The sequence below is a fragment of the Drosophila montana genome, unplaced genomic scaffold, assembly GCF_035044405.1.
Source record: "Drosophila montana isolate Dmon_TW-CO22-7 unplaced genomic scaffold, ASM3504440v1 contig_203_1, whole genome shotgun sequence".
Lineage (NCBI taxonomy): Eukaryota > Metazoa > Arthropoda > Insecta > Diptera > Drosophilidae > Drosophila > Drosophila montana.
This window is the reverse complement of record NW_026996956.1, coordinates 395,342-417,876: the sequence shown is the minus strand read 5'-3', so window position 1 is coordinate 417,876 and position 22,535 is coordinate 395,342. Positions and strand designations below refer to the sequence as shown.

At 40.5% G+C, this 22,535-nt stretch overlaps 6 protein-coding genes across 7 annotated transcripts; 4 read left to right on the top strand and 2 right to left on the bottom strand.

Annotated features, from left to right (window-relative positions):
- Window positions 1-196: 196 nt before the first annotated feature.
- Window positions 197-11,837, top strand: Pak3. 2 transcript variants are annotated; one of them, XM_064679618.1, is made up of 2 exons: window positions 197-3,090; window positions 8,941-11,837. In XM_064679618.1, exon 1 carries the CDS (start codon window positions 1,070-1,072, stop codon window positions 2,783-2,785), a length of 1,716 nt encoding a protein of 571 aa, XP_064535688.1. In that variant the 5' UTR covers window positions 197-1,069; the 3' UTR covers window positions 2,786-3,090; window positions 8,941-11,837. The 2 variants fall into 2 exon arrangements, with proteins under 2 accessions (XP_064535688.1, XP_064535689.1); XM_064679619.1 differs by having other exon boundaries at window positions 8,919-9,009.
- Window positions 11,624-13,837, bottom strand: LOC135426515 (methionine synthase reductase). Its single transcript, XM_064679621.1, has 2 exons — window positions 13,568-13,837; window positions 11,624-13,517 (listed from the first exon to the last, which is right to left on the bottom strand). Exons 1-2 carry the CDS (start codon window positions 13,691-13,693, stop codon window positions 12,222-12,224), a joined length of 1,422 nt encoding a protein of 473 aa, XP_064535691.1. The 5' UTR covers window positions 13,694-13,837; the 3' UTR covers window positions 11,624-12,221.
- A 157-nt stretch (window positions 13,838-13,994) lies between these two features.
- On the top strand, window positions 13,995-15,068 carry Ttc1 (Tetratricopeptide repeat domain 1). The gene is made up of 2 exons (XM_064679622.1): window positions 13,995-14,667; window positions 14,722-15,068. The coding sequence occupies exons 1-2, from the start codon at window positions 14,105-14,107 to the stop codon at window positions 15,008-15,010; spliced, it is 852 nt and encodes a 283-aa protein (XP_064535692.1). The 5' UTR covers window positions 13,995-14,104; the 3' UTR covers window positions 15,011-15,068.
- A 128-nt stretch (window positions 15,069-15,196) lies between these two features.
- ema (C-type lectin domain containing ema) lies at window positions 15,197-20,266 on the top strand. The gene is made up of 12 exons (XM_064679617.1): window positions 15,197-15,350; window positions 15,419-15,676; window positions 15,738-15,877; window positions 16,280-16,428; window positions 16,490-16,632; window positions 16,688-16,774; window positions 16,834-17,627; window positions 17,906-18,022; window positions 18,396-18,857; window positions 18,913-19,465; window positions 19,527-19,745; window positions 19,799-20,266. Exons 2-12 carry the CDS (start codon window positions 15,471-15,473, stop codon window positions 20,121-20,123), a joined length of 3,195 nt encoding a protein of 1,064 aa, XP_064535687.1. The 5' UTR covers window positions 15,197-15,350; window positions 15,419-15,470; the 3' UTR covers window positions 20,124-20,266.
- Window positions 20,267-20,760: 494 nt separating this feature from the next.
- On the top strand, window positions 20,761-21,282 carry mRpS33 (mitochondrial ribosomal protein S33). The gene is made up of 2 exons (XM_064679524.1): window positions 20,761-20,973; window positions 21,037-21,282. Exons 1-2 carry the CDS (start codon window positions 20,854-20,856, stop codon window positions 21,256-21,258), a joined length of 342 nt encoding a protein of 113 aa, XP_064535594.1. The 5' UTR covers window positions 20,761-20,853; the 3' UTR covers window positions 21,259-21,282.
- LOC135426446 (uncharacterized) lies at window positions 21,269-22,523 on the bottom strand. Its single transcript, XM_064679525.1, has 4 exons — window positions 22,285-22,523; window positions 22,050-22,217; window positions 21,775-21,995; window positions 21,269-21,686 (listed from the first exon to the last, which is right to left on the bottom strand). The coding sequence occupies exons 1-4, from the start codon at window positions 22,391-22,393 to the stop codon at window positions 21,309-21,311; spliced, it is 876 nt and encodes a 291-aa protein (XP_064535595.1). The 5' UTR covers window positions 22,394-22,523; the 3' UTR covers window positions 21,269-21,308.
- Between the last annotated feature and the right edge of the window lie 12 nt (window positions 22,524-22,535).

Genomic DNA, 22,535 nt, shown 5'->3' with positions numbered 1-22,535 from the left:
AAGGAAAAATAAAAAAAAATGAAGAAAAGCCAACAAAATGGCAATCCCGAATTTCCCCATTATATATCAAATGTATTTCTCAACATCTGGTATAAATAGTTTTCGAAATCTCTGTTATTTTAACTAAATGTATCTCTATACATCAAAATGCAGCTAACAAGGTTAATTGATAAAAAAAATATAAATATTGGTATTTAATTTAGTCAGAAAATCCAGGATAGTAGTTTGTCCAATTTTTACAGCGTTTTGGCTCTTGCAGCGGACGGTCACACAGTCACTTGTTCGTATGCGTGTGAGTGTGACAGCAGTACGGCCGAGTGCAGCGCGACTTGCAGTAAAGGAGAGAAATTTAAAGTTGTTAATTGTAGAGCTTCCACTGCAGCAAAAGAATACTTAAAATTAACAAAGTTTAGTGTGCCAAATAAAAGAAAAAATGACACGAAGGAATGGTTAAGAACCAACGACTAGCATTTGCGGCACAGGCAAATTAACAACAACAACAAGAGCCAGAACAAGACGCTGCCGCGGCCACTCCTTTTGTGCCCGTTGTCTCGCTCCAGAAAAATGTGTGTGTGCGTGCGTGCGTTCGTAGTGTGTAGTTGAAAAAATAAAAATAAATTTGTGCCCACTGCATTAAATTAAAAATTTGTTGCATTAATTAAGGCAATAAAAAGTGAAAATTCTACAAAGCAGCGTACAAAAATGGCAAAGTGGGTTTTTTTTACTGTTGCTGTCTGCTAAAGCTCAAGCAAACTTAACTAGAGATAAGCGAGCGAACGTACATTAAAACATAGACACGCACACAGATACACACATACATACATAAGCAGGCAGACACACGAATATACTGAGCACGGCGTGTCCGTATGTGTGTGTGCTTGTTTATGACTCACGGCTGGCCCTGTGAGTGAGTGTGTGAGTGCAAGTGAGAAAGCGCTAGAGCGCTACCTACGGCAACAAAACAACAAAACACGCTTCTACAGAATTTCCCAAGCATTTATAAAATTTTCAACGTTGTGGAAAACAAAGAACATAGAGATTAAGTGAACTATAGGGAAATAACACAAACATGAGTTTCGCAAAGTGGTTCAAGAAGAAGGAGCAAATCTCCGAGATTGGCGCCCCAACAAATTTTCAACGGCATTTTCATGTCTCACGCAATCAGGAGACGGGCGATCTGGAGGGTTTGCCCACGCCCTGGGTGCGCCTGATGAACACACAAATCACACGCGATGAGCAGGACAAAAATCCAGATGCAGCTTATCATGCGGTCAAATATTACAATTACTCCATTAAGAAAAAAGAGCAGGAGGTGTTCAAGCCCTTTATTACGGAGGATGTCATACACGAGGAGTCCAAAGAGATTGATAACTATGTCAATTACAAGAACAAACACAAATCGCAGGACATTGATAAATCGGATGACGATGGCAGCGGTAGCTCAACAGCAACAGAGAGCAGCAGCAGCGGTTGCGGCAGCTCCGCGGCGAACAGCAACAGCAGCAGCCTCAATGATAGCAGCCAACAGTCTGTCATACCGCTCGATGCGCTAAACGATGTCATCAAGGAGCTGGAATCAACTTTGGGTCGTGAAACCCTCAAGCCGGTTAAGCCGCACAGCGGCTTGGAGCCGCCGCCTGTGCCGCCCAAGAAATCGCCACATCAACTGCCGCCCAAGCCACAAATTAAACCAAAACCCTCGAGCGTCATCCAACAAAAATTCTCACGTGATCTGCGTAGCCTAGATGGGGAACCACACAAGATTAATACAGATACAATTATTATTAAGCCCAACACCCAGGGCAGCGCCATCCAGGAGGGCGGTATCGATGCCGATGCGCCAGAGGAGACCATATTGCGTCGATCCAAGGAGAAGCGTGCACAGAAAACGGATGCGGAGATCTATGATGAGCTGCGTGCCATTTGCAATCCAGAGGATCCGCGTGAACGTTACAAGACCAGCCAAGAAGTGGGTAAAGGTGCATCCGGCATTGTATTCATAGCTGGCGATAAGCAAACGGAAACCCAGGTGGCAGTCAAAACAATTGAAATGAAAAATCAATCCTCCAAGGATCTCATACTGACCGAGATACGTGTGCTCAAGGATTTCAATCATAAGAATCTGGTCAATTTTCTGGATGCATATCTGCTAGAGCCGGAGGATCAGCTCTGGGTGGTCATGGAGTATATGGATGGCGGTCCACTCACCGACGTCGTCACCGAGACAGTCATGAAGGAGCGTCAAATTGCATGCGTTTGCCGTGAGGTCCTCTATGCGATTAGCTTTCTGCATGCCAAGGGCATTATACATCGGGACATCAAGTCTGATAACGTGCTGCTCGGCATGGATGGTTGTGTGAAGGTTACGGATTTTGGTTTTTGTGCCAATATCGAGGGCGACGAGAAGCGTCAGACCATGGTGGGCACACCGTACTGGATGGCGCCGGAAGTGGTCACACGCAAAAAGTATGGCAAAAAAGTGGACATCTGGTCCATTGGGATAATGGCGATCGAAATGATTGACGGACAGCCTCCCTATCTGTATGAGACGCCACTACGTGCGCTCTACCTAATTGCCGCCAATGGACGACCTGATATTAAGAGCTGGGACAAACTGAGTCCCAGCTTGCAGGATTTTCTCGATCGTTGTCTCCAGGTCGACGTGGATCGTCGTGCCACAGCCGATGAGCTCCTCAAGCATCCGTTTCTTGATGATTGCAGCGAGGTGAAGGCTTTGGTGCCCAATATTAAGGCTGCCAAGAAGGTTCTCAGACGCAATGTATAGTTAATGTGTCAACAACATCATCGAGCTGGCAAATTGCTCTATGCGTGATGTGACCAAACGACTCACCCTGTATATCCTGTGTAAGCCCCCCCATTTCGTAGACGTTCTTCTATTGTGTATAAATTCGAAATCTGGAACAAAATGCTGATTAGTCTTTCATGAAAACGTAGTCACAACAACAACAAAAACAACATAAAACGTAACAAGTCACATACATACATACATATGTATGTGTGTCCCTCCGTCTGTCGTCTGTCCAGCTGACGCACGCATTGCACATCGCTGGCCGAAAACAACGTTAAGTGGTAAGTCCAAAAAATATAATATATAGTATGTTTATATATAATATAAACAAAATTAAGAAATTCAAAAAATAAAGTATGCATATATATGCATGCACACATACATATAAGTCTGTCAATCAATCAGACTGATTGACGATCCATGCACAGGACAAAATCTTAGGACTGGGCATTTGCAGATCTGCATTTGTCGTTTTTAACTCTAGTTACTTTATATTATGTGGAAAATATGTTAAAAACGGTTATATTAAATTCTTCTTCTTCGTTTGTCAACAAATCGTCTAGAAAGACCGAGAAATTATAGATTTATTATTTAAATAGAAATTCTTGAAGTACAGATTGCTTCATAAGTGTCCGAAGAATTATTTGTATGATATTAGCGGTGCATTCGTCCGCATATATAGATCCCAATCTCTGTCTTATCTATTAGGCCATCGCAAAACGACAAAACAGGTTTCCAATTTAATAGACCAATCCAATTTTTTGCAGCAGTGACAAAAAAATGTTTAAAGTGAAGGGGAGTTGTTGCGAAGAGGTTGTACAAAATTTAATGAAATGCCCTAATCATTGGCTGTTGATACCTGTGAAACAGATTAAACTCGATCAAGGTCTTGTTCGAGCCTAAGCAATACTTGTGTGTGTGTATATTTGTTGCATATATGACAAAACACATGCCTTGCGTTTATTTTTTATTACAACAGTTGCGTTTGCATTTGAATAATCAGCTTTAAGTATGTATGTCAGCTCTTTAGTTGTATATAAATTATGCTTAGATAATTGTGCTTGAGTTGACAAAGTTCTCAAAAAACTGGTTGTGTGACTTGTGGATGGAAGGGAATGCGCAGCAGTAAAGTACAAGCACAAAATCCTAGAAACAGATAACTTATCATATATCGAGAATTGCTTTGACATTATTGTTTTTTTTTTTAAGAGCATCAAAGCTTCGACTTGAGATTTTCTTTAAGGTAGCATTTATTCTCTTTGCTGAAGCACGCAATCCCATTGAAAAGTAACACGTAAACACTGGCACACATACACACAAACAATAACAATTTCGTGTGTATGTGCGCCAGCAGCTAACCAACGCTATTAAATACGTTCGTTCGCATTTCCTGTTGGACAGCAAAGAAAAGACTTGAAATAACGCATTGTCTGCCAAAAAAAAAATGTATAAAATAAAAACTCATACATTATCACAAAAAAACAACTTCCAATTCACACACTGCGCACATACGCAGACAGCAACACCTACACACATGCTCCGCTTTTATTATAGCCTTATCAAACAGCACTTAGGCAGTTCACACACATACATATATGCATGCATATCTTAGCTATCTTAAAAACCCCACTGCGTTTATCAAATTCCAAGAACCTTTGTTGGCGTTATAAGTTGATTTTGATAAGCGTAAGAATAAAAAACTAGTGCGATCTTTGTCTAGCCAGAGTTGCTGGGCTGCTAAATGTCGCAGTAGTCGTAATGTTTTCGCTATTGTCTTTCTTGTATCTTTCTGTTTGTCTGGCTGCATTTTTTCACCACCATCCACTTATTGAATTTAATTGCTTGTGCAGTGGCGGTGGCGGTGGCGGTGGCGACCGCTACATGTATTGGACGTCGCGTTGCGCTATTTTTACGCTCTCACTGTTACTGTGCGTCGCTCTAGCTTACTCGCTCCCACTCCCACTCGATCGCCCTTATTCACTTCCACACACACACACAGTGCGTGCACTTTTCTACCGGATCTTTGGCTGTTTATTTGTTTATATTAGCGGCAAATACTTTTGCTTTCCGTTTCGCTTGCTACTCCCAATCGAGGCAGCAGCTGTAGGTACTCTCTTTAATTGTGTTTGTGTGTGATCGCAAAGTTTTAACTTTGTTGATGTTGGTTTTTATGCGGTTGAGGCTTTTGTGTGCCAAATGTCTTATTGATGACAATAATGTTAACAAACAACAGTAGCAGTAGCAACAGCAGCAGCGACGGCAGCAGCACAATGAATAATCATTCGCAAATATTTAACGCAGGAAATCAATATGGGCTTTTAAATTACATGTACCATACACACGCATACATATCCAAATGTATGCACATGTGTATGTCCCTGTGTGCATTTCCAGTTTGTTGGCTGCGCGTCTGCTGCAGTTGCATGCTGCCTTTTTGCCGGCTGCTGCTGCTGCCGCTGGGAGTGGCGCTGCTGGGGCCAAAGTACAATTTCCAGTCCACGCGTATGCGTAAAGCCTTGTGAAAGGCCCTATACATGAACATGTAAAATACATTTATGGGTGTGTGTGAACTTATACCTATCGCTTAACACTTTTGACTTTTTCTGAGAGCGACATTGAACAGCAGCCATTCATATGTACATACATATATAAGTAAGTATGTGTGCGTGTCTGTGCTTTTGTATATTGCATGTAGTTTTAGTAGCAGTTTTTGTATTTGCCTAAGCAAACGTCCAAAAATACAAAAACTTTGAAATGACTAAACCCAATTCCATTGTGCGTTCAATTTGCGTAAGTTGTGCGCCCCCTACCCACTCTTATAATTTCACCTTGCGCACAAAAGGTTTTACGTTGTACGATTTGGTTTTTCTGTTTCTGTTTTGGCTTTGTTTCGTTTATTGAACCATATGAGTCTCCTGCCTTTGGTTGTAGTTGTTCTTGTTTGTGTTGTTGATACGCGGAATTGTATATGATTCACTCGCTGTGTATTTCGGCGAGGAGGAACTTCGTGTTGTGAGCTCGTTTTTCATAACAAACATGGCAACCGACCTCTACCCATCCGCCGCCGCACTCGCGCGACATTTTGCATACGTATGTGTGTATGTACATATGTATCATGCAATGCCCAGCAATATAATAATTATAATTTTTTGCTGCATTTTCAGTTACATTACGTATGAGATTACACAGTGCTCGGTGCTTGAAAATTTCATCAATTGCATTGTTTTATTGTGTGTTACTTATACAACATGTTCCACATGCACTCCACATGACACAACAACAACAGTCGTTGAGCTTTCATAGCGATTTTCAAAGTTTGCAATGATATTTTTGCTGCGACTCTTAAAACTGGAGCATGAGCTGGAGCGCTGTTTTGAAGGCATAAATCAGCTACCGCTGGCTTTGATTCTCATTTGCATGAAAAACTAAAGATAATTGCCGACATAACTGTATTTATACCCTGTTTCTTGAAGTGTATTAAAATAGGGTTAGACTAAGTTCGAGCGAATTTCAAAATATAATTATATACACATGTGTACACATACATATGCATATAGTCGGGCACATAATAAAGAGACGCGAAAATTATGGCGTTAGTTGAAAGCCTTTTAAACGGTTGGCTTCCATGTGAAAGGGAAGTGGCTCACAAATGTCTCGATACTTCTTAAAAAAATAATAGTCCTATAGAATGTAAATATTGAAAGTTAAATGCTCATTGTTTAATCCATTCCCGTGAATTTTTCGTCAATGGAAAATTGTGTTGAAAATTTAGCTGTGAAAGTACGAGACGAGCGCATCTGTCTTATCTGGACAACTATAAATATAACAAACACAATGGGAGTCGAGTGGCACGGACACAAATGTCGCTGGGTTTTTCATTGATATTTAAGCGTGACTTTAGCGCGGGCGCTTCACATGCCGATAAATGCACACATATGTACATATGTACATATGTGCATATAGACACACACATCTGCACAATTATTGCGCTGATAATTGGCTGCATACATACGCTAGTGACGCGCTCCCAACGCTTTAATAACAAAAACAATAAGCAAAATAACAATAACAAGGCAACATTTTTGTGTTTTGTATGCGATACACACGCTAATAAAACAAACCTGTTGCGCTTTGCGACCCACTGAAAATATTAATAATAACAATCCACAAAAAGGAGGAAATTGTTGTAATTATGCAAAATCGAACAGATAAGCGCAACGTTTGCATAAAATATACCCAGTATACCCAGTGGGCCAATTGGAGTGCAGCCAAGCTCTGCTTCTTCTTACACATCATTGCCCTTCGCCATGTCTGTATCTATTTATAGTTCCAGTTCATTTCATATGTTTTTTGTTGTTGTTTTTTGGGCGCTGCCAGCCTAATCAGCTATGAGTATCTTAATCACATTGATAAACAGCGAAAAGTGATAAGACAAGCGAACTGATTATTTGGCATGTTCAAATTTGCTTCATTTTTTTATAAAATTTGTAGTACACATGTCCATTGCTTTGTTGCGTGTGTGTGCAGCTACGGCTCATGGACATTATGCAATGTTTATCGCAATTAATAAAGGTCAAAATGTTAATTGGAATAAAGTTCAAGTGTACACATGTACCAATACATACGTACATATAAATATGCTATGCCACTTTTTTATGTTAGTCGATGGTTTCTGTTTGTGCAGACATCATTGCAAATATTTACCCCCTGATTAGAGTTGAGCAAACTGCACAAGAGCTTTCCGGCAACACGGAAATAGTTACCAGAAATTTCTAGTATGCAATTTGTACGAGACTCGATAAATAAATAACTAAACCTAGTATTCAGTTTGAATGTTTTTAAAAAAACTGTGATTAGTTCTGGATTCGTGTTTTATCATAGCTGCGTTGAAGGGGGAGGGGGAAAAGGATCTCTGATGCCTAAAATCCTATATTTATATTCTGTACCTATTTATAATCTGTGAAAAAAATAGGCATATTGTGCAAAAGCATGTAGCAGGTAGAAGGAGGCATCAACAACCCCATATACCATACCACACCCCATATATATGCTCTCCTTTCTATCCTATATCTTATTGGAATTACAGCCCCAAGATTGGTACGTGTTTGTATACGCTTGTAGGGGATATTTTAATGTTGTCATGCAACGTAGTAGGAGACATCTCCGACCCTATAAGGTATATATTCTTGATTAATTTCAAAAACAGAGTTGATATAGACGTGTCTGTTTCAATGCAAATAAGTCTCTCAGGCTTAAAGCTATCCTCATGGAACTTTGCATATGTCCGAGTTTCTGTTGCAGGCAGTACGTATGTCAGAACCACTATATCATAAAGCTGCCAGAGCATTGATCTTTCGAAATTTAAGTTCATGCATAAAAACCATTGAAATTTGTTGTTTTGCTACCCTCCCTACATATAGGGATATCGGATACCAATATCGGACTTCAATATAGCATATAGCTGCCATAGGATTGATCGGTCGAATATTTGGATCTTGTATGGAAAACTTTTTTGTTTATCTTAAAATGTTGACCAAACTCGCCATTTACTAGTTTCACTATGCTCCTCAAATATATCTGATCACTTTATTATATAGCTGACATAGGAATGATTGGTCGAAAATCAAGTTCTTGTATGACAATTTCTATTGATTATCAATATATCTTAACCAAACTCGTCATTGAATCGTGCATATGAGCCACATCTTATCAATATCCCACAACTATATTATATAGTTTGTTAGGGGGAATCTGTGAGTTTTGTGTGACAAAATATTCGCTTTACTAAAATTCCGCATTATTCCGATGCTTTATTTTCGGCGTGCCGATGATATTTTCTTTTAATCAAACAACCTCTTGAGCGTACATTTTCTTTCAAGTAATGAATACCCGAAACCCATTTCCCGGACACTCTTGAGCGGAAAAAAATTACCCGACGGTTGCTATCCGCCCAAGACAGTTTTCACTATATGACCCGGCACGCGTTGGATTTAAAATGCTGAAGCCTGAGTCATATTTAAATACTAAAAGCAACTTATAATTTAAATACATAGGTCTGAGTCACAGGCAAATTGGCAATCGATAAACATTTGTGCAACAGCAATAACAGATATGCGCATCTCTAATTGCAGGACAAGGCCAATGGTCGGCGCTAATCACAACAACAACAACCACTACAACAACAACAACCACTACAACAACAACAACCACTACAACAACAACAACAACAAACGCCGAACAAAACACAGAAGGTGCAAAGAAGTGACGTCACAGCAGCCGCAGATGAGAAAGCAGCTTACGAAGTTTGTTTTTGGTATAGATTAGACGGTTTACAGTTGTTCGACTGTTTTGCTTACTATATTTTACTTTGCCTGAGACATACGATATTCATGCATACATCTAACAATACTTCTAAATATATTTGTGTAAGTATATATGACTGGCTGAGTGTGCCCCTGTGTATACCTAGGCGGGTATATGCAATACAATTACGATTACGAAAGCATACAATAGTTTAATTATATTTCACACACAGCTGATATAAAAATATTGAAATATAATATTTATTAAGTGGACATTAGATGCATAAATGTTAAAATAGTGTATACATATACATAAATGTGATTTAAGCGATTTTATCAAAGCTGCATTATGCAATTCTACATAAAATTCGTCGTAGTCTCTAAGTGCAACAACTAAAAACAAAACGATTAAGCAAATGAAACATGCAATACTTGTTGTAAATTACCAAAAACAAAAACAAAAAAAAACAAATGAAAAATCGTTAAAATGTAACAAGTGGAAATGAGTGTAACAAGTGCCATTAGGACTAGCTAGCAGCAGTGAGTGGACACAAACAACACCACCAACAACAACAACAACAACCATACAAGTAAAGCCAACAACAACGAAAACAAAAACTTCCTAGCTACATATACTTTTAAACAATTCTTAGCAAATTGGCAGCATTATCTACAAAAAAAATTTAATAGAGAGAGAGAGAGAAGAAAAAAGAAGATATTCCCAAGAAAATTCAAACGTGAGATGGTTCTATATTCCATTTAAATTAGTACAAACGTAAGAAAAATAAGCTTAACCAAACTAAACACAAAAGAAACAGAACCTTATCCCAGACAGTTGTCCTAATTCAAGAATTGCACCCCTCCCCCAAAAAAACAAAAACAAAAAATAAATTGATTGCCATAAACGTAGCGCACAAATGAAATGCGATTGAACTATACAAATGCGCTATGCTGTTATCTAACGGTAATGTGTGTGTCAAAAATGATGATAATTCAATATAGGGAAAATACATATGCATATACTGTATACAAAAATATGTAGGACGAGGTACATTTACCTAGAGTAATTCCCATGAAAATTTTTCGCGCGAATGCCAAATACAAATAGCAGAGAGAGGGACAGGTAGAGTGGAAGATAAGTGAAAGGAAAAAGTTTAATTCCACAATATTTTACGTATACCTTAGCCGAAATAATCAACGAGTTTACGTTTTGGCCTTTTCGATTTAGTTGAAATATTTGAATGCTCTTTCCAAATTTTAAAATCAACTGCCAGTACCCAAACGTTACAAACTAGTCGCTGACTTTTGCAATTGGAGTTAAATGATGTACAACACTGGTTTTGGTTGGAAAGAGTATGGACATCTTCGGTGCGCCGATGCTTAGCTTTCTTTACTTGTTATATACATTGTATAATATAAACAAAAATTTTTATGCAATAGCTTAGTAGTGAGCGGCTATTTTTTATACATTTCCACACATAATGGCCCGCCACATATTTCCATATGCAATGTTAGTAGCCAACGACTGCTGCTGTAGAACGGTCATAGTTAAATTAAAGAACCTATTTTAATTAATTGCAAAGTGCACCCTGTGATTGTAACCATAAATGTAATAAGTGGAAACGTTTGCATTTTGACAATACTTTCTTTTTTAAGTATATTATTAAAATTGATACATTTGGTGTTTTACCAAATTTACATTTGGTATTTCTCGTACATTGCAATTGCAGGGTGTGCACAATTTGAAATATAACAAAAACAAAAAAGAAAGAAAATAAGTACGTAATGCATTTGTGCATCATTTAGAGCTTAAATAAAATATTAATTTTGATTAGATCGCTTAACGACAGTGTATTATTAGGCAAGGCAACGAACGCAAAGTATTTTGGATATGAAGAAATCTAGAAAAGTATTCTGAGCCAGTTGGCAGATAACGCAGACATACCCAAACAAACATAATCGCAAGCGCATTTAAACAAATAACGAAAAGAATAAAACTAAAGGCAATGATTACAATTAAACGGAACGAAGCGGAACTTAAGTCTTTAAAAAGTAGCATAATTTTTTTATACGGAATTTTTATTGCAATTGTAAAAAAAAGAAACATTAATGAACTATGAGAAAACTGTATGTCATCCAAGAAAATTTTTGATAAAATCCTTAATCCGTTATATTCATAACTTATAAAAGCAAGCAAAGATATACATACATATATACATTTACATAATATACATTCAAACAATTGGCGCTATTTAAATTTAAATGTAGTTAAAATACATATTATGCATATTACCTACGCTGATTGATATACATAATAATATTAAATAAGTACATACAAATACTTATCGCAGAACTTTACAAATATTGTGTATTTTATCAAAAGGTTTTATTCTTATTTTTTGATTTTAGTCCGATATTGCACATAATTCCACGCAAGAAGTTTTTAATGCATTTTTTTTTTTGCAATTGTTTACCTAAGTCGTAATCGTATATTACACATTTAATTGAAATAATTATAATTATATTTTGCAATCTATAATATACTTTATTTTTAACAATTACGAGCTGATAGTATGCATATATTTAGTTTTAATCTACACACCCATACACACACCGTCGTTTGAGCGTACGGTTATTTACAATTTTATACGCACAACTTGTATGTATTATTTTAGTTTGCACTGTAATTTTTATTTTGTGTTGTTAAATATATCGTTATTTACTTATTCGACCAAAGCATTTAGATCTTTAATTGCTTTTCACTGGCGCTTTTTACTAGCAAAATTATCATTAAGAGAATGTGCTGAATGATTGGTGTTTCCTTAGGTAAGTTAAAGGATTTCATCGCGAAGCATACTTTTGTATTAATTTTAAAAATTACCAGGTACTTTAAAGATATGCATATTAGGTAATTGGTGATCCCCCACAACTATTTTCTTTTGATAATGCAATCGAAAGCATTCGCCCCGAAGCATCAAGCCCCAAGATTCTTTAAATTTTCCATTCGTCTGTAAGCACCATATTTATTTCGAAGCAAGTTAAACGTTTCTTTGAATTTACCATTTTCATTAACATGCATGTTAAACAATGGAAAATAGTTCTTATTCATATTATAGCCAGATGTCCTCGCGATATTTGCCCTTCGCGCGCATCTCCTTGAGCCACTGTGTGGCCTCCGTCTCGTCTAGCTTTAAAACAAGCTGCAGACAGCGACGCAGACCGTCGTTGATGCACTTGGAAATCGCGGCACCGTCTGCGCACACATATAAAACAGTTGTGGACTGCTGCATCAGTTCCACAAGTTGCTGCGCATCCTGTTCCAGCAATTGCTGGACATATTTTGGCTGCTCTCCTGTGGTGCTTCGGGAATAGCACAGCCGTAGGCTCTGTAGGATTGATGCTTTCTGCCAGGCAAGCAGTTGCTGCTGCTTTAGAATGGCCTGCGGCGTCTTGGCGCCCACATACAGCCATGTTTGACCTGTCGCTAGCTCCTTATGCAGCTGCTTGTGCGCCAGAAAACCTAGAAAAGGAGCCAACCCCGTGCCCACAGCTATGAGTATTTGATTGCCACTCAGCTCTTGGTCCGTGTAACGGAATGCATTCTGTTCGCGAGGATAAATGTATAGTTGGACTGGTTGCTGCTTCTCCCGATACAATTCACGCATGGCCTCCAGCATGCTGGTCGTGACGCCCGCTTTATTCGCGCGTATAGAGTAAATGATGCGCAGCTGCTGCGAGCATTCCAATGGGCTGTTGGCTATGGAATACGGGCGTGGAAGCAGGCGTGGCAAATGCTCGACCAGCAAGGCTAGCGTTGGCTGGCAGGTGGTGCATAGCTCCAGCAGATCCATCAAGCATAAGCCACGCTTCAAAATGAGTGTCTGATAGTGTGCGGCGCCCTGCTTGGAGGAGAGACTGGCCAGAAAAGAGCGCTCTTTCGACTCGCTGGTGCAGCTCGCTAAAGCGCTAAGGAACTGTTTTTGTGGAACTGCGTGCAGCGATAGACAATGTGTTAGTAACTCGCGTGGCGTCGTTGTTGCCGGTATGTGGCCGGGAATTTTGGCACTCTTCTTGGCGCAGTTTAAAGCAAGGCTTAAATGGCAAACGCTATCCGCCTGCTCGCTCAAATCCAGGCGCTGCAATAGCTGCGCCACTATCTGAGGTGCGTTGCTAGGTAATACGGCCACTGTGTCGCCGGGCGCATAGTCCAATTCACCAAGGGCTGCAGTGTCTAGCGTAAGCTCCACAACACGCTTCGTCTCCGTAGCTGCATCGGCGGCCACAAGCACTTGGGCATCTACTATGGCCACTGCTGTAGGTTTGTTAGCACCACGTGCAAAGGGAAATTTCAAGGTATTCCCGCAATTCAGCTGACCACATGGCTCAAATGGTGCTCTGAGTGAACCCTGCAACATTGTTGTTTAAATAAACTCTAACGAATATTGTGTGCACTTACCTGCTCTGCGGAGACAAAGACCACTTCGAGGTTGCTTTCCAATGGCTTAGCTGGTACATATTCCGTCAACGTATGTGCGTCGATGTCCACAACAAGTGGCGCATTTATGTGGTTAACGCCGACCATTCCGATGTTTACAATTGATCTAGTGTGACCGCACTTAGATTGGTCAAAAATGACAAACAGTAATTAGCGCAACTATTTGGTCAAGGCAAGTGATTTGATATATTACAAAAATATATTATTGCAATAAGAAATAAATTGAATATAATGAATGTCAGTTCAGACTATTACGGTTTCTTGACAAAACACCAAACAATTTTTCTGTTACCGACTGAATATCGTTGTAAATATCTGTCATCTCTAGTTAAGTGCTGCTGTACTATAATAGCATAAATAATGCAACAGTCAGCGCTGCTTGCCAGTGTGTCCACACTGTGAATATTAAAATTAAGACTAAACTGCAACGCACAATAACACAAATATTTTGCGATCGAAATTTCGAGTACAAATTGAAGTTAAGAACTAGATAACAACATGGCAGAGAAGACTGTCAGCGAAGAAGAATTCCAGGATGCACTCAGCGAACCAGTGCCGTCCATACAAAAAGTTACAACCAATTCTCCGAAACAAGACAAATTGATTGACGATATTATAGAAAAGAACAGCAAACTACGTCTGGAGGATGATGAAACTGGCGCCGTGGGTGGAAAAGAAGAGGGCAACAAGGACGACAACGATGACGATGACAATAATGGTGATAGATTAGAATTGATTCATCACGATGAAGAACTTAGCCTGGAAGAGCTACAGCTGCGAGAGAAAGACCTTAGCGCCGAGGAGCTGGAACTAAACAAAGAAAATGCCGACAAACTGAAACTGGAAGGCAATGAACTCTTCAAAAACGGTCAGGCCGAACGTGCCATTGAGCTCTACACTGAAGCCCTGAACATTTGCCCCTCCACGAATAGTAAGGAGCGTGCTGTGCTGTTTGGTAATCGAGCAGCGGCCAAAATGAAGCTGGAAGCCAATAAATCAGCCATTTATGACTGTACGAAGGCAATAGAACTTTATCCGGAATATGTGCGTGCGTTGTTGCGGTAAGTATTTAATTTAACTAGCAAAATAAAAATATTAAAACAAACTGTCAATAGACGTGCGAAGCTGTACGAGCAGGATGACAGGCCGGATGAGGCGCTCACTGATTACAAGCGCGTCTATGAAATTGATCCAGGTCAGCGTGAGGCACGAGAGGCCCAAGTACGTCTGCCTGCCTATATAAATGAGCGCAATGAAAAACTCAAGACCGAAATGATGTCCAGCTTAAAGGGTTTGGGCGATATGATATTAAAGCCCTTTGGCTTGTCCACCGCAAATTTTCAAATGAAACAGGATCCTAATTCTGGATCATATTCCATTAATTTTAATCAGAATAATAGTTAGTATGAAATGCTGTGTCATGTTTGTTAAATTCTCAGAATAAAGTTGCAAAGAAAATGGGTATGAATTTTTGTTCTTCAGCTGTTTGGGTCAGTGTGTACACATATGTAGTGGACATGACAACAGTGTGACCACGCGTTTGAGCAACAGCTGACATTGACACCTGCTGTCGTCTTACAGAAAACGCAAGAAGAAGAATCGTTTGTTGAAAATTAAAATCCTATTTTTTTCGCATATATTTACAAAATTAGTTTCGTTTATGTGACGTGCCGCTTGGCAAGCTTACATTATATCGTGGGCTCTCAGCGAGCTCTAGTGCTGGAATTTCCAGCTCCATCGAGTGGTAATGAGTTATTTTGTGAGGTCTTTTGTGTTCTGAGTTAAATGGTTATAGACTAATTCTATTATTAGCATTGAGTTTACCCAGTCGCAATTGAGACAGAGTGTTTTTAATACTCGCATAATGTTTCGAAGTCGTAGCTGGTTTGGCGGCCCTTGGGGCGGACGTCCTAAGAATCGACTGTCATTGGAGCACCTAAAGTACCTGTACAGTATTTTGGAAAAAAACACAACGGTATCGGAGAGCAACCGCGGTCTGCTGGTTGAATCATTGCGCTGCATTGCCGAGATTCTTATCTGGGGCGATCAACATGACTCCCTTGTGTTCGAGTAAGTGTTGCGACTTACATTGTAATATAATTAAGAAGCATTCCTATTTCTGTTTTTACAGCTTCTTTTTGGAGAAGAACATGCTCTCATACTTTTTGCACATTATGCGGCAGAAGAGCGGCGGCTCCAGCTATGTTTGCGTACAGTTACTCCAGACACTTAATATTCTCTTTGAGAACATCCGAAATGAGACATCCTTGTGTATGTAAACAATTATTTATAAGAATTACAAAGTATATTGCAATCAGCATTAAAACTATTTTACGATATATCGCTATAATATCCCCAAACCTAATGTTCTGTTGTGAGCAAAGAATATACTGTTATTTGCATGCGTTAACATTCCTACTATACAGCATTAATATAACAGTTCTCTTTTTATGATATGTCTGTGTATCACAATTTGGACGGCATACTATTATTATAGCTTTTAACTGTTCTAATAAGAATTGCTTGAAGATTTTTTTTACAATGTTTTCTGTTTTAAACATTTTTTATATGATTTATGCTGTTTTTGCTTAGAAAAAAAAAAAATTAAAAAACTGAAAATTAAAATTTATGAGATTTGCTGCTAAGAAGAATTTGCAATTATTAATTTTTCAGATTATTTACTAAGTAATAACCATGTGAATTCTATAATGTTGCACAAATTTGACTTTTCCGATGAGGATGTCATGGGCTATTACATACTCTTTCTGAAAACGCTGAGCCTCAAGCTAAACACACACACAATACATTTTTTCTACACTGAGGTGGGTGCTTACATATATTTAATGTTTAAAGCGGTTAATTTGCTGTGTTTTTCATTATCAGCACACAAATGACTTTCCACTGTACACGGAGGCTATTAAATTCTTTAATCATCCCGAGTCCATGGTGCGCATTGCAGTGCGCACAATTTCCCTGAATGTGTACAAGGTGCAAAATGCGAGCATGTTGCGTTTTATTAGAGACAAGTAAGTGAATAAACCTGGAGGAAGACAATCTATTTAATATCTTTATCTATACTAGAACGGCGGCACCCTACTTCAGCAACCTGGTTTGGTTTATTGGCAAGCACATATTGGAGCTGGATACCTGCGTGCGCACAGACATAGAGTAAGGGTACAATAAATTCATATAATGTTCTTAATTAAGAATCCCCATTCTCCCGCCAGTCACCAATCGAAGCAAAAGCTTTCCAATTTGGTTGCCGAACATCTTGATCATTTACACTACTTGAGTGACATCCTGCTGCTGGATATCACGGATCTGAATGCCGTTCTCACTGAACACTTGCTGCACAAGCTGTTTGTACCCTTGTATATATTCTCGTTGACGCCAGCGCCGCCGCCGCCTTCGTTAGCATTGGTCACGCAGAATTTGGCGGCTGTGCTGAATCGCAATGTGGACATAGACATTCAGGAAATGCATAATCCACGTGTTAGCTCAATTGTGGCGCTATATTTGCTATCGCTCGTGTTTCTGGTTGTCACGCATGCGCCGCTGGTGCATGCCCTCGCCTGGGTCATTCTAAATGGTGACCATAGCGTATTCAAAGAAGGCGCTGCCGAAATACTCAACTCCTATACGGAACATCGCGAAGTGGTGGTGCCTGGTTTTGGTGAGCCACATGAGAGTCTCGAACAGGCATTGGACACGGTTGTAGGCCATACGGCGAACTACAGCGGCGATGCAGCTAGCGAGGACAACGGCGTGGAATCAACAGCAGCGACGACAACATCGGCCACAAGCAGGCACATAGAAACTGTTGCTGAGGCTGCAGCCACCAGGTTGCGCAACATAACCGACGAGGAGAAACAGATGCTGCAGCAGTCCACATCGACGCAGGCTTTCACTGAGCTAGCCAAGCCTTTTCTGGACACCGTGTTGCAGTCACTTGATTGCACAGAGAATGATTATCTGGCCCTATTATCACTCTGCCTCATATACGCCATGTCCCACAATCGAGGTAAGTTTGACTGTGACCAAGTATCTAGAGATTCAGCTACACATCAGCTGCTCCGGTTCTCATCTAACTTTGCCTCTCTCACTTCTCTCTGCTCTTTGCAATGCTCATTTCACTGCTTTTTGTGTGTGGTGTGAAAAAAAATGATTCACAATAATGTATACACAATATGGCACCCTGTACCAGATGGTATGTAACTTGTTCATTTCCCCATACTAATGTGTCCCAAGGAGCTGCACCACAACTCGCTTATAAGTAACTCTTCTCGTTTCTGTTCACAGGCATGAAGAACGAATGGTTTGAGCAGGTGCTCTCCAAATCCATGCGGGGCTCTTTTAGCTATAAGACTGCGCTAATTGAGCATCTGCTTAATATCATCACGCATTCCAGCCTACCATGTAAGTAAAGTACTAGTTTGCGTCTCTCGCACCTTAGGAAAAGCCTTTCGGGTATATTTTCCTTCATTGTATCACATTCGAAAACGTTTTAGTTTTCAGTTGGGTTGAATTAAGTCTAATATCATATAAGTTATGGAGTGTCCGATTACTTAGATATCTTCCTTGCTCCACTTCTTAGATGCTTACTCAAGATAACTTGTTAAAATCGCAAAAATTTTGTTTAAAAGTTAAAAAATTCCAGCTTATGTCTTTAGTCTCATTCCTATTGCATCAAGGCTATCCGAAACAACATAATCACAAAATCTACATTACATAACATAGGTATACGTTTTATTATCGAATTGTATTAATTGTACTCCATCTTCATGTGCAGCCAGTCGCATACGTTTGATCACAGTTGAGATTGCCTTGGAGCTGCTGCTGACCTTCACCAAGCCGGTTGCGGATGAGGCGCCCTGCATAACGGCCACGCAGCAGGGTTTGCTCTTCAGTGCCCGCAATCAGTCGATGGTTGTGCTGCGCAACTTTTACAAATCGGAGGACATATTCCTAGATCTGTTCGAGGATGAGTACAATGAGATGTGCAAGGCACAGCTGAATGTTGAGTTTCTTTGTATGGACTCGAACATTCTTCTGCCGCCAACAGGCACGCCTTTAACAGGCATTAGCTTTACCCGGCGCCTGCCATGCGGTGAGGTGGAGAAGGCTCGACGCGCCATTCGCGTATACTTCCTCTTGCGTCGAACGTGCCAAAAGTTCTTGAATGAGAAGGAATCGCTGCTGCCACTGACGAACGTAGTAAATCTTGTGCAGGTGGAGAATGTGCTTGATCTGAGTAAGTTTTGATGAAAACGTCTGCTAGCAAATTATAATCATTTTACTCCTGGTAGACAACAGTGACCTAATTGCCTGCACTGTTGTGTCGAAGGAAAATGCTAAGCAGCGGCGTTTCTTGGTCATTGATGCACTGCAACTCATACTCGTGGAGCCCGATGCCAAGCTGTTGGGCTGGGGCGTGGCCAAATTTGTGGGCTTCCTGCAAGATGTGGAGGTGCAGGGTGACAAGGATGATTCACGCTGCCTGCACATCACAGTGCATCGCGGCGGCGTCACTCATAATCGCACGCCGCAGCTCTCTGCCAAATTTTTGTTCGACGATCATATACGGTGCATGGCGGCCAAACAGCGCCTGACAAAGGGTCGCAGCAAGGCGCGTCAGAAGAAAATGTATCAAATAGCACAGCTTATTGAAATTCCCGGCCAGCTGGACTCGCCGCTGTTTCCAGTGTGTGGCACCTCAACAAGTTGTGGCAATACGCGCCTGGCGCAAAAGGGTGCAAATTTGACAGCGAGTCGAGTGCCCGGCTTTGCGGCAGTGCTGCGTGGTAACAACAGCGCGGGCATAAGTCGCACGCAGATGGCGCAGAATCGTTCCCTAGAGGGGTAAATCCCATATAAATATAATTATATTTATATAATTATATATATATATATACAATTTAAGCATACGGAATGAAAGCGGCAGCCGCTCACGACGACGAAGTCCCAATGCCGGCTCCAGTTCACCGTTGTCGCTGCGGCTGGGAAACACAGCTCTGGATCGCGATCGTTCACCTAGTGTCAGTGGCGGCAGCCACAGCTCCTCCCAGTCTAGAGAAAATTCACAGGCGCGCGGCTCCGGTAATCGCTCCCGTGAGAGCAGTCCACGTATGCCAAGACCACGGTGCGTTTAATTAAAGAGATTTTATTAGGATAACTTACATCTTTGCTTTGCAGTTCAGAGGAAATCCCTTTAGAGGATTTTCCCCATTCACGCAATAATAGTCCACACTCGCGCAGCGCTGTGGGCAATGCATCTCCATCCTCTCGTTCGCATACGCCTTCTCGCGTGCTGCACATCGATCAAATATCGGTGCACAGTGGCTCGCCACGGGAACCGTCGTCTCTGGGCACGAATGCTTTATTAAGCCAACTGAATGGTGGCGTAACCATTGCTAGAGAAGTGCTCCCGGCACAAAGCTCCGAGGAAACATCCTTTATAGGCAATGATGTTGATGATGAGAACAGACGAAAGGGCCGAAGCAACATTGAAACGGTTTAAAAACAATTTTAGTGTTGTGACAACATTGTAATCTACTGTGTATAATAGAAAGTTAAATTGTCGCTGCAATTTTCAATTCCATTTACTGTTACTTTTAGCTTTCATTTAGAAATAAACGTTAATTTGACGAATTTGAAATGAAATGAATGAATGAATAATTCAACAAAAATACAGGGTGTGCGATGATTTTTCAAAAATTCTTATTTATTATTAAAAAAATAAATGAGTAGATTGCCTTTAACTTATTCGCATTTGTTGGTTTTGTTTTGTAAACTTCTAATTTGCAAAAGCTACAAAAAAAAGGTTAACGCCAACGGAATGTGGAGCTTCTTGAATTCAGTTTATTGAGGGATTTGCTCTTAATTCTGGCATAAGAAGTTACATTCGTTCGGCATAATTGTGGATAGAATCTTTTTTAACATCGATAAGTAACAGTCAGCATTGAAAAAGTAAAACCCCGCAATGAATCTTGATGAACGTCACACAGCCGGCAGAATTCAAAGCGAAAAGTTTGTTGCATCAGTATGCTGTGCGTTCGTATTTGTATATACCTTATGCATAATTGCCTGTAGTGTCTGTTCGTTACTGTTAATAGTTGCACAATATGCATATCGATATCGATGACTTAAGCTACCATCACTAAGCAGCTGTTTCTTGTTTGTGTGGCGGCTGAGTGACATAACCCCATTTGCTTTAATAATATTATAAGTAAACTTAAGCTGAATTAAAAATGTCCTACAAATACAGCGAGCTTATTAAGCTCGGGACACAGTACGCGCGGCGCATGAATTATCTGTCGAATCGCATATTTGGCGAGGTGGCGCGCACAACAAACGACAAATCTATGAAGGTTTCATACAGCTTTTAAATTTAGTTATTTATGAAATATATATTAATGGACAGTTTTGTACAGGTTGTTCGTATGTTCTCAGAGGAGCCCATTCAGAAACGCGACTTTGTCGTCAACTGGTATCCGCGACATGTGGAAACCCATTTGCTTATGAAAAATCTGCGCGATTATGGCCTATTTCGTGATGAGCATCAGGACTTCAAGGAGGAAATGAAACGCTTACGCAAGCTGCGTGGAAAAGCGCCGCCCAAGAAGGGCGAGGGCAAACGTGCAACAAAGAAATAGAATTAATATATACACAAAAAGTAATTTGTTTATTTATTTATTTCCATAAACTAAGGGTCAGCTTTGCGTGTCAGCAATTTGGCATTGCCAGCAAAGACCACATCATCGTGCTGTCTGCACTCGTACTCCACGGTGGCTATTTTACGCGCTTGAAGCAGACGCACAGTCACCAGGGTGTCTGTTTCTATGCGACATGGTTTCAAGAACTTGAAGCTTTGTTCCAGCACCACAGTGCCAGGTCCTGGCAATTGTGTACCTATGATGCCAGCCACAACTGCATTAAGCAGGGCACCATGAACGCGCCGTTCTTCAACGGGCATGTCTTTGCTGTGTATAAAGTTATAGTCCCCAGTAAACTGAGCGAATGTCTCAAGATCCTGCTGAGTGAAGCGTTTTACCACCTGAACCTGTTGCAGTTTGGATTGCGCCTGACTGCACAGCTGACGGCGTAACTGCTGAAACATTTTTTAGCTCGGTTACTTCGGCGCGGCTGCCAAAATCTTCCAGAAAAACTACACAAAGCTTGATAACACGTTCGTCGTTGGATGCCTGGCGCCAGTACTGCACGCGCTTCAGCAATGCTGGCGTTATGAGCTGACCCTTGGTACCCAATCCCGCGCTCAGCAGTTGATAATGTAGTGTCAGGCCGTGCAGCACAATATCAGCGTGCTCTGTGCGCAGGAACAAGCTTCTAATTATAGCTATACTTGCAATTATAAATTTGGCGGCGCTTTTGTCTGTAAATTGAAAGAAATTATTGAATACCTAACAAATTGATATAGGAACGTTACCCAAGCAAAAATTACACAATGCCGCTACCGCATGCAGCTGAAGATTTGGGTTCTGCGTGTCCAAAGCTGCCACAAATACATCCAACGCTTCGGCTTCATGCAAATGGGGCCAGTTAATCGGATCGTAGGCAAAGTTCGCCAAGTTAGCGGTTACCTGCTCCTGGGCCTCTGGTAGGGATTTATCGATACTGTTATGTGTATCTGTAATGCCGACGCTAGCGAGTCAAGTGCTTACCGACGTTTGTTGAGGTGTAATATTCGTCCACAAGGTGGCCAATATATTCGCGTCTATCTATGCCCTCCGCGGGAGTCTTGCGTTTTAAACGACGATGACTAGAAAACATCTAGAATAACAACTATGACTTAATGCAACAGGTAAGTTTAAAATACAAAAATGAGTTGCCATTCGCTTGTAAACGTAACAATTCAACTCGAGTATTTAATATAACATAACATCTGCTTCACGTTTAACAGTGAAGAGTATAT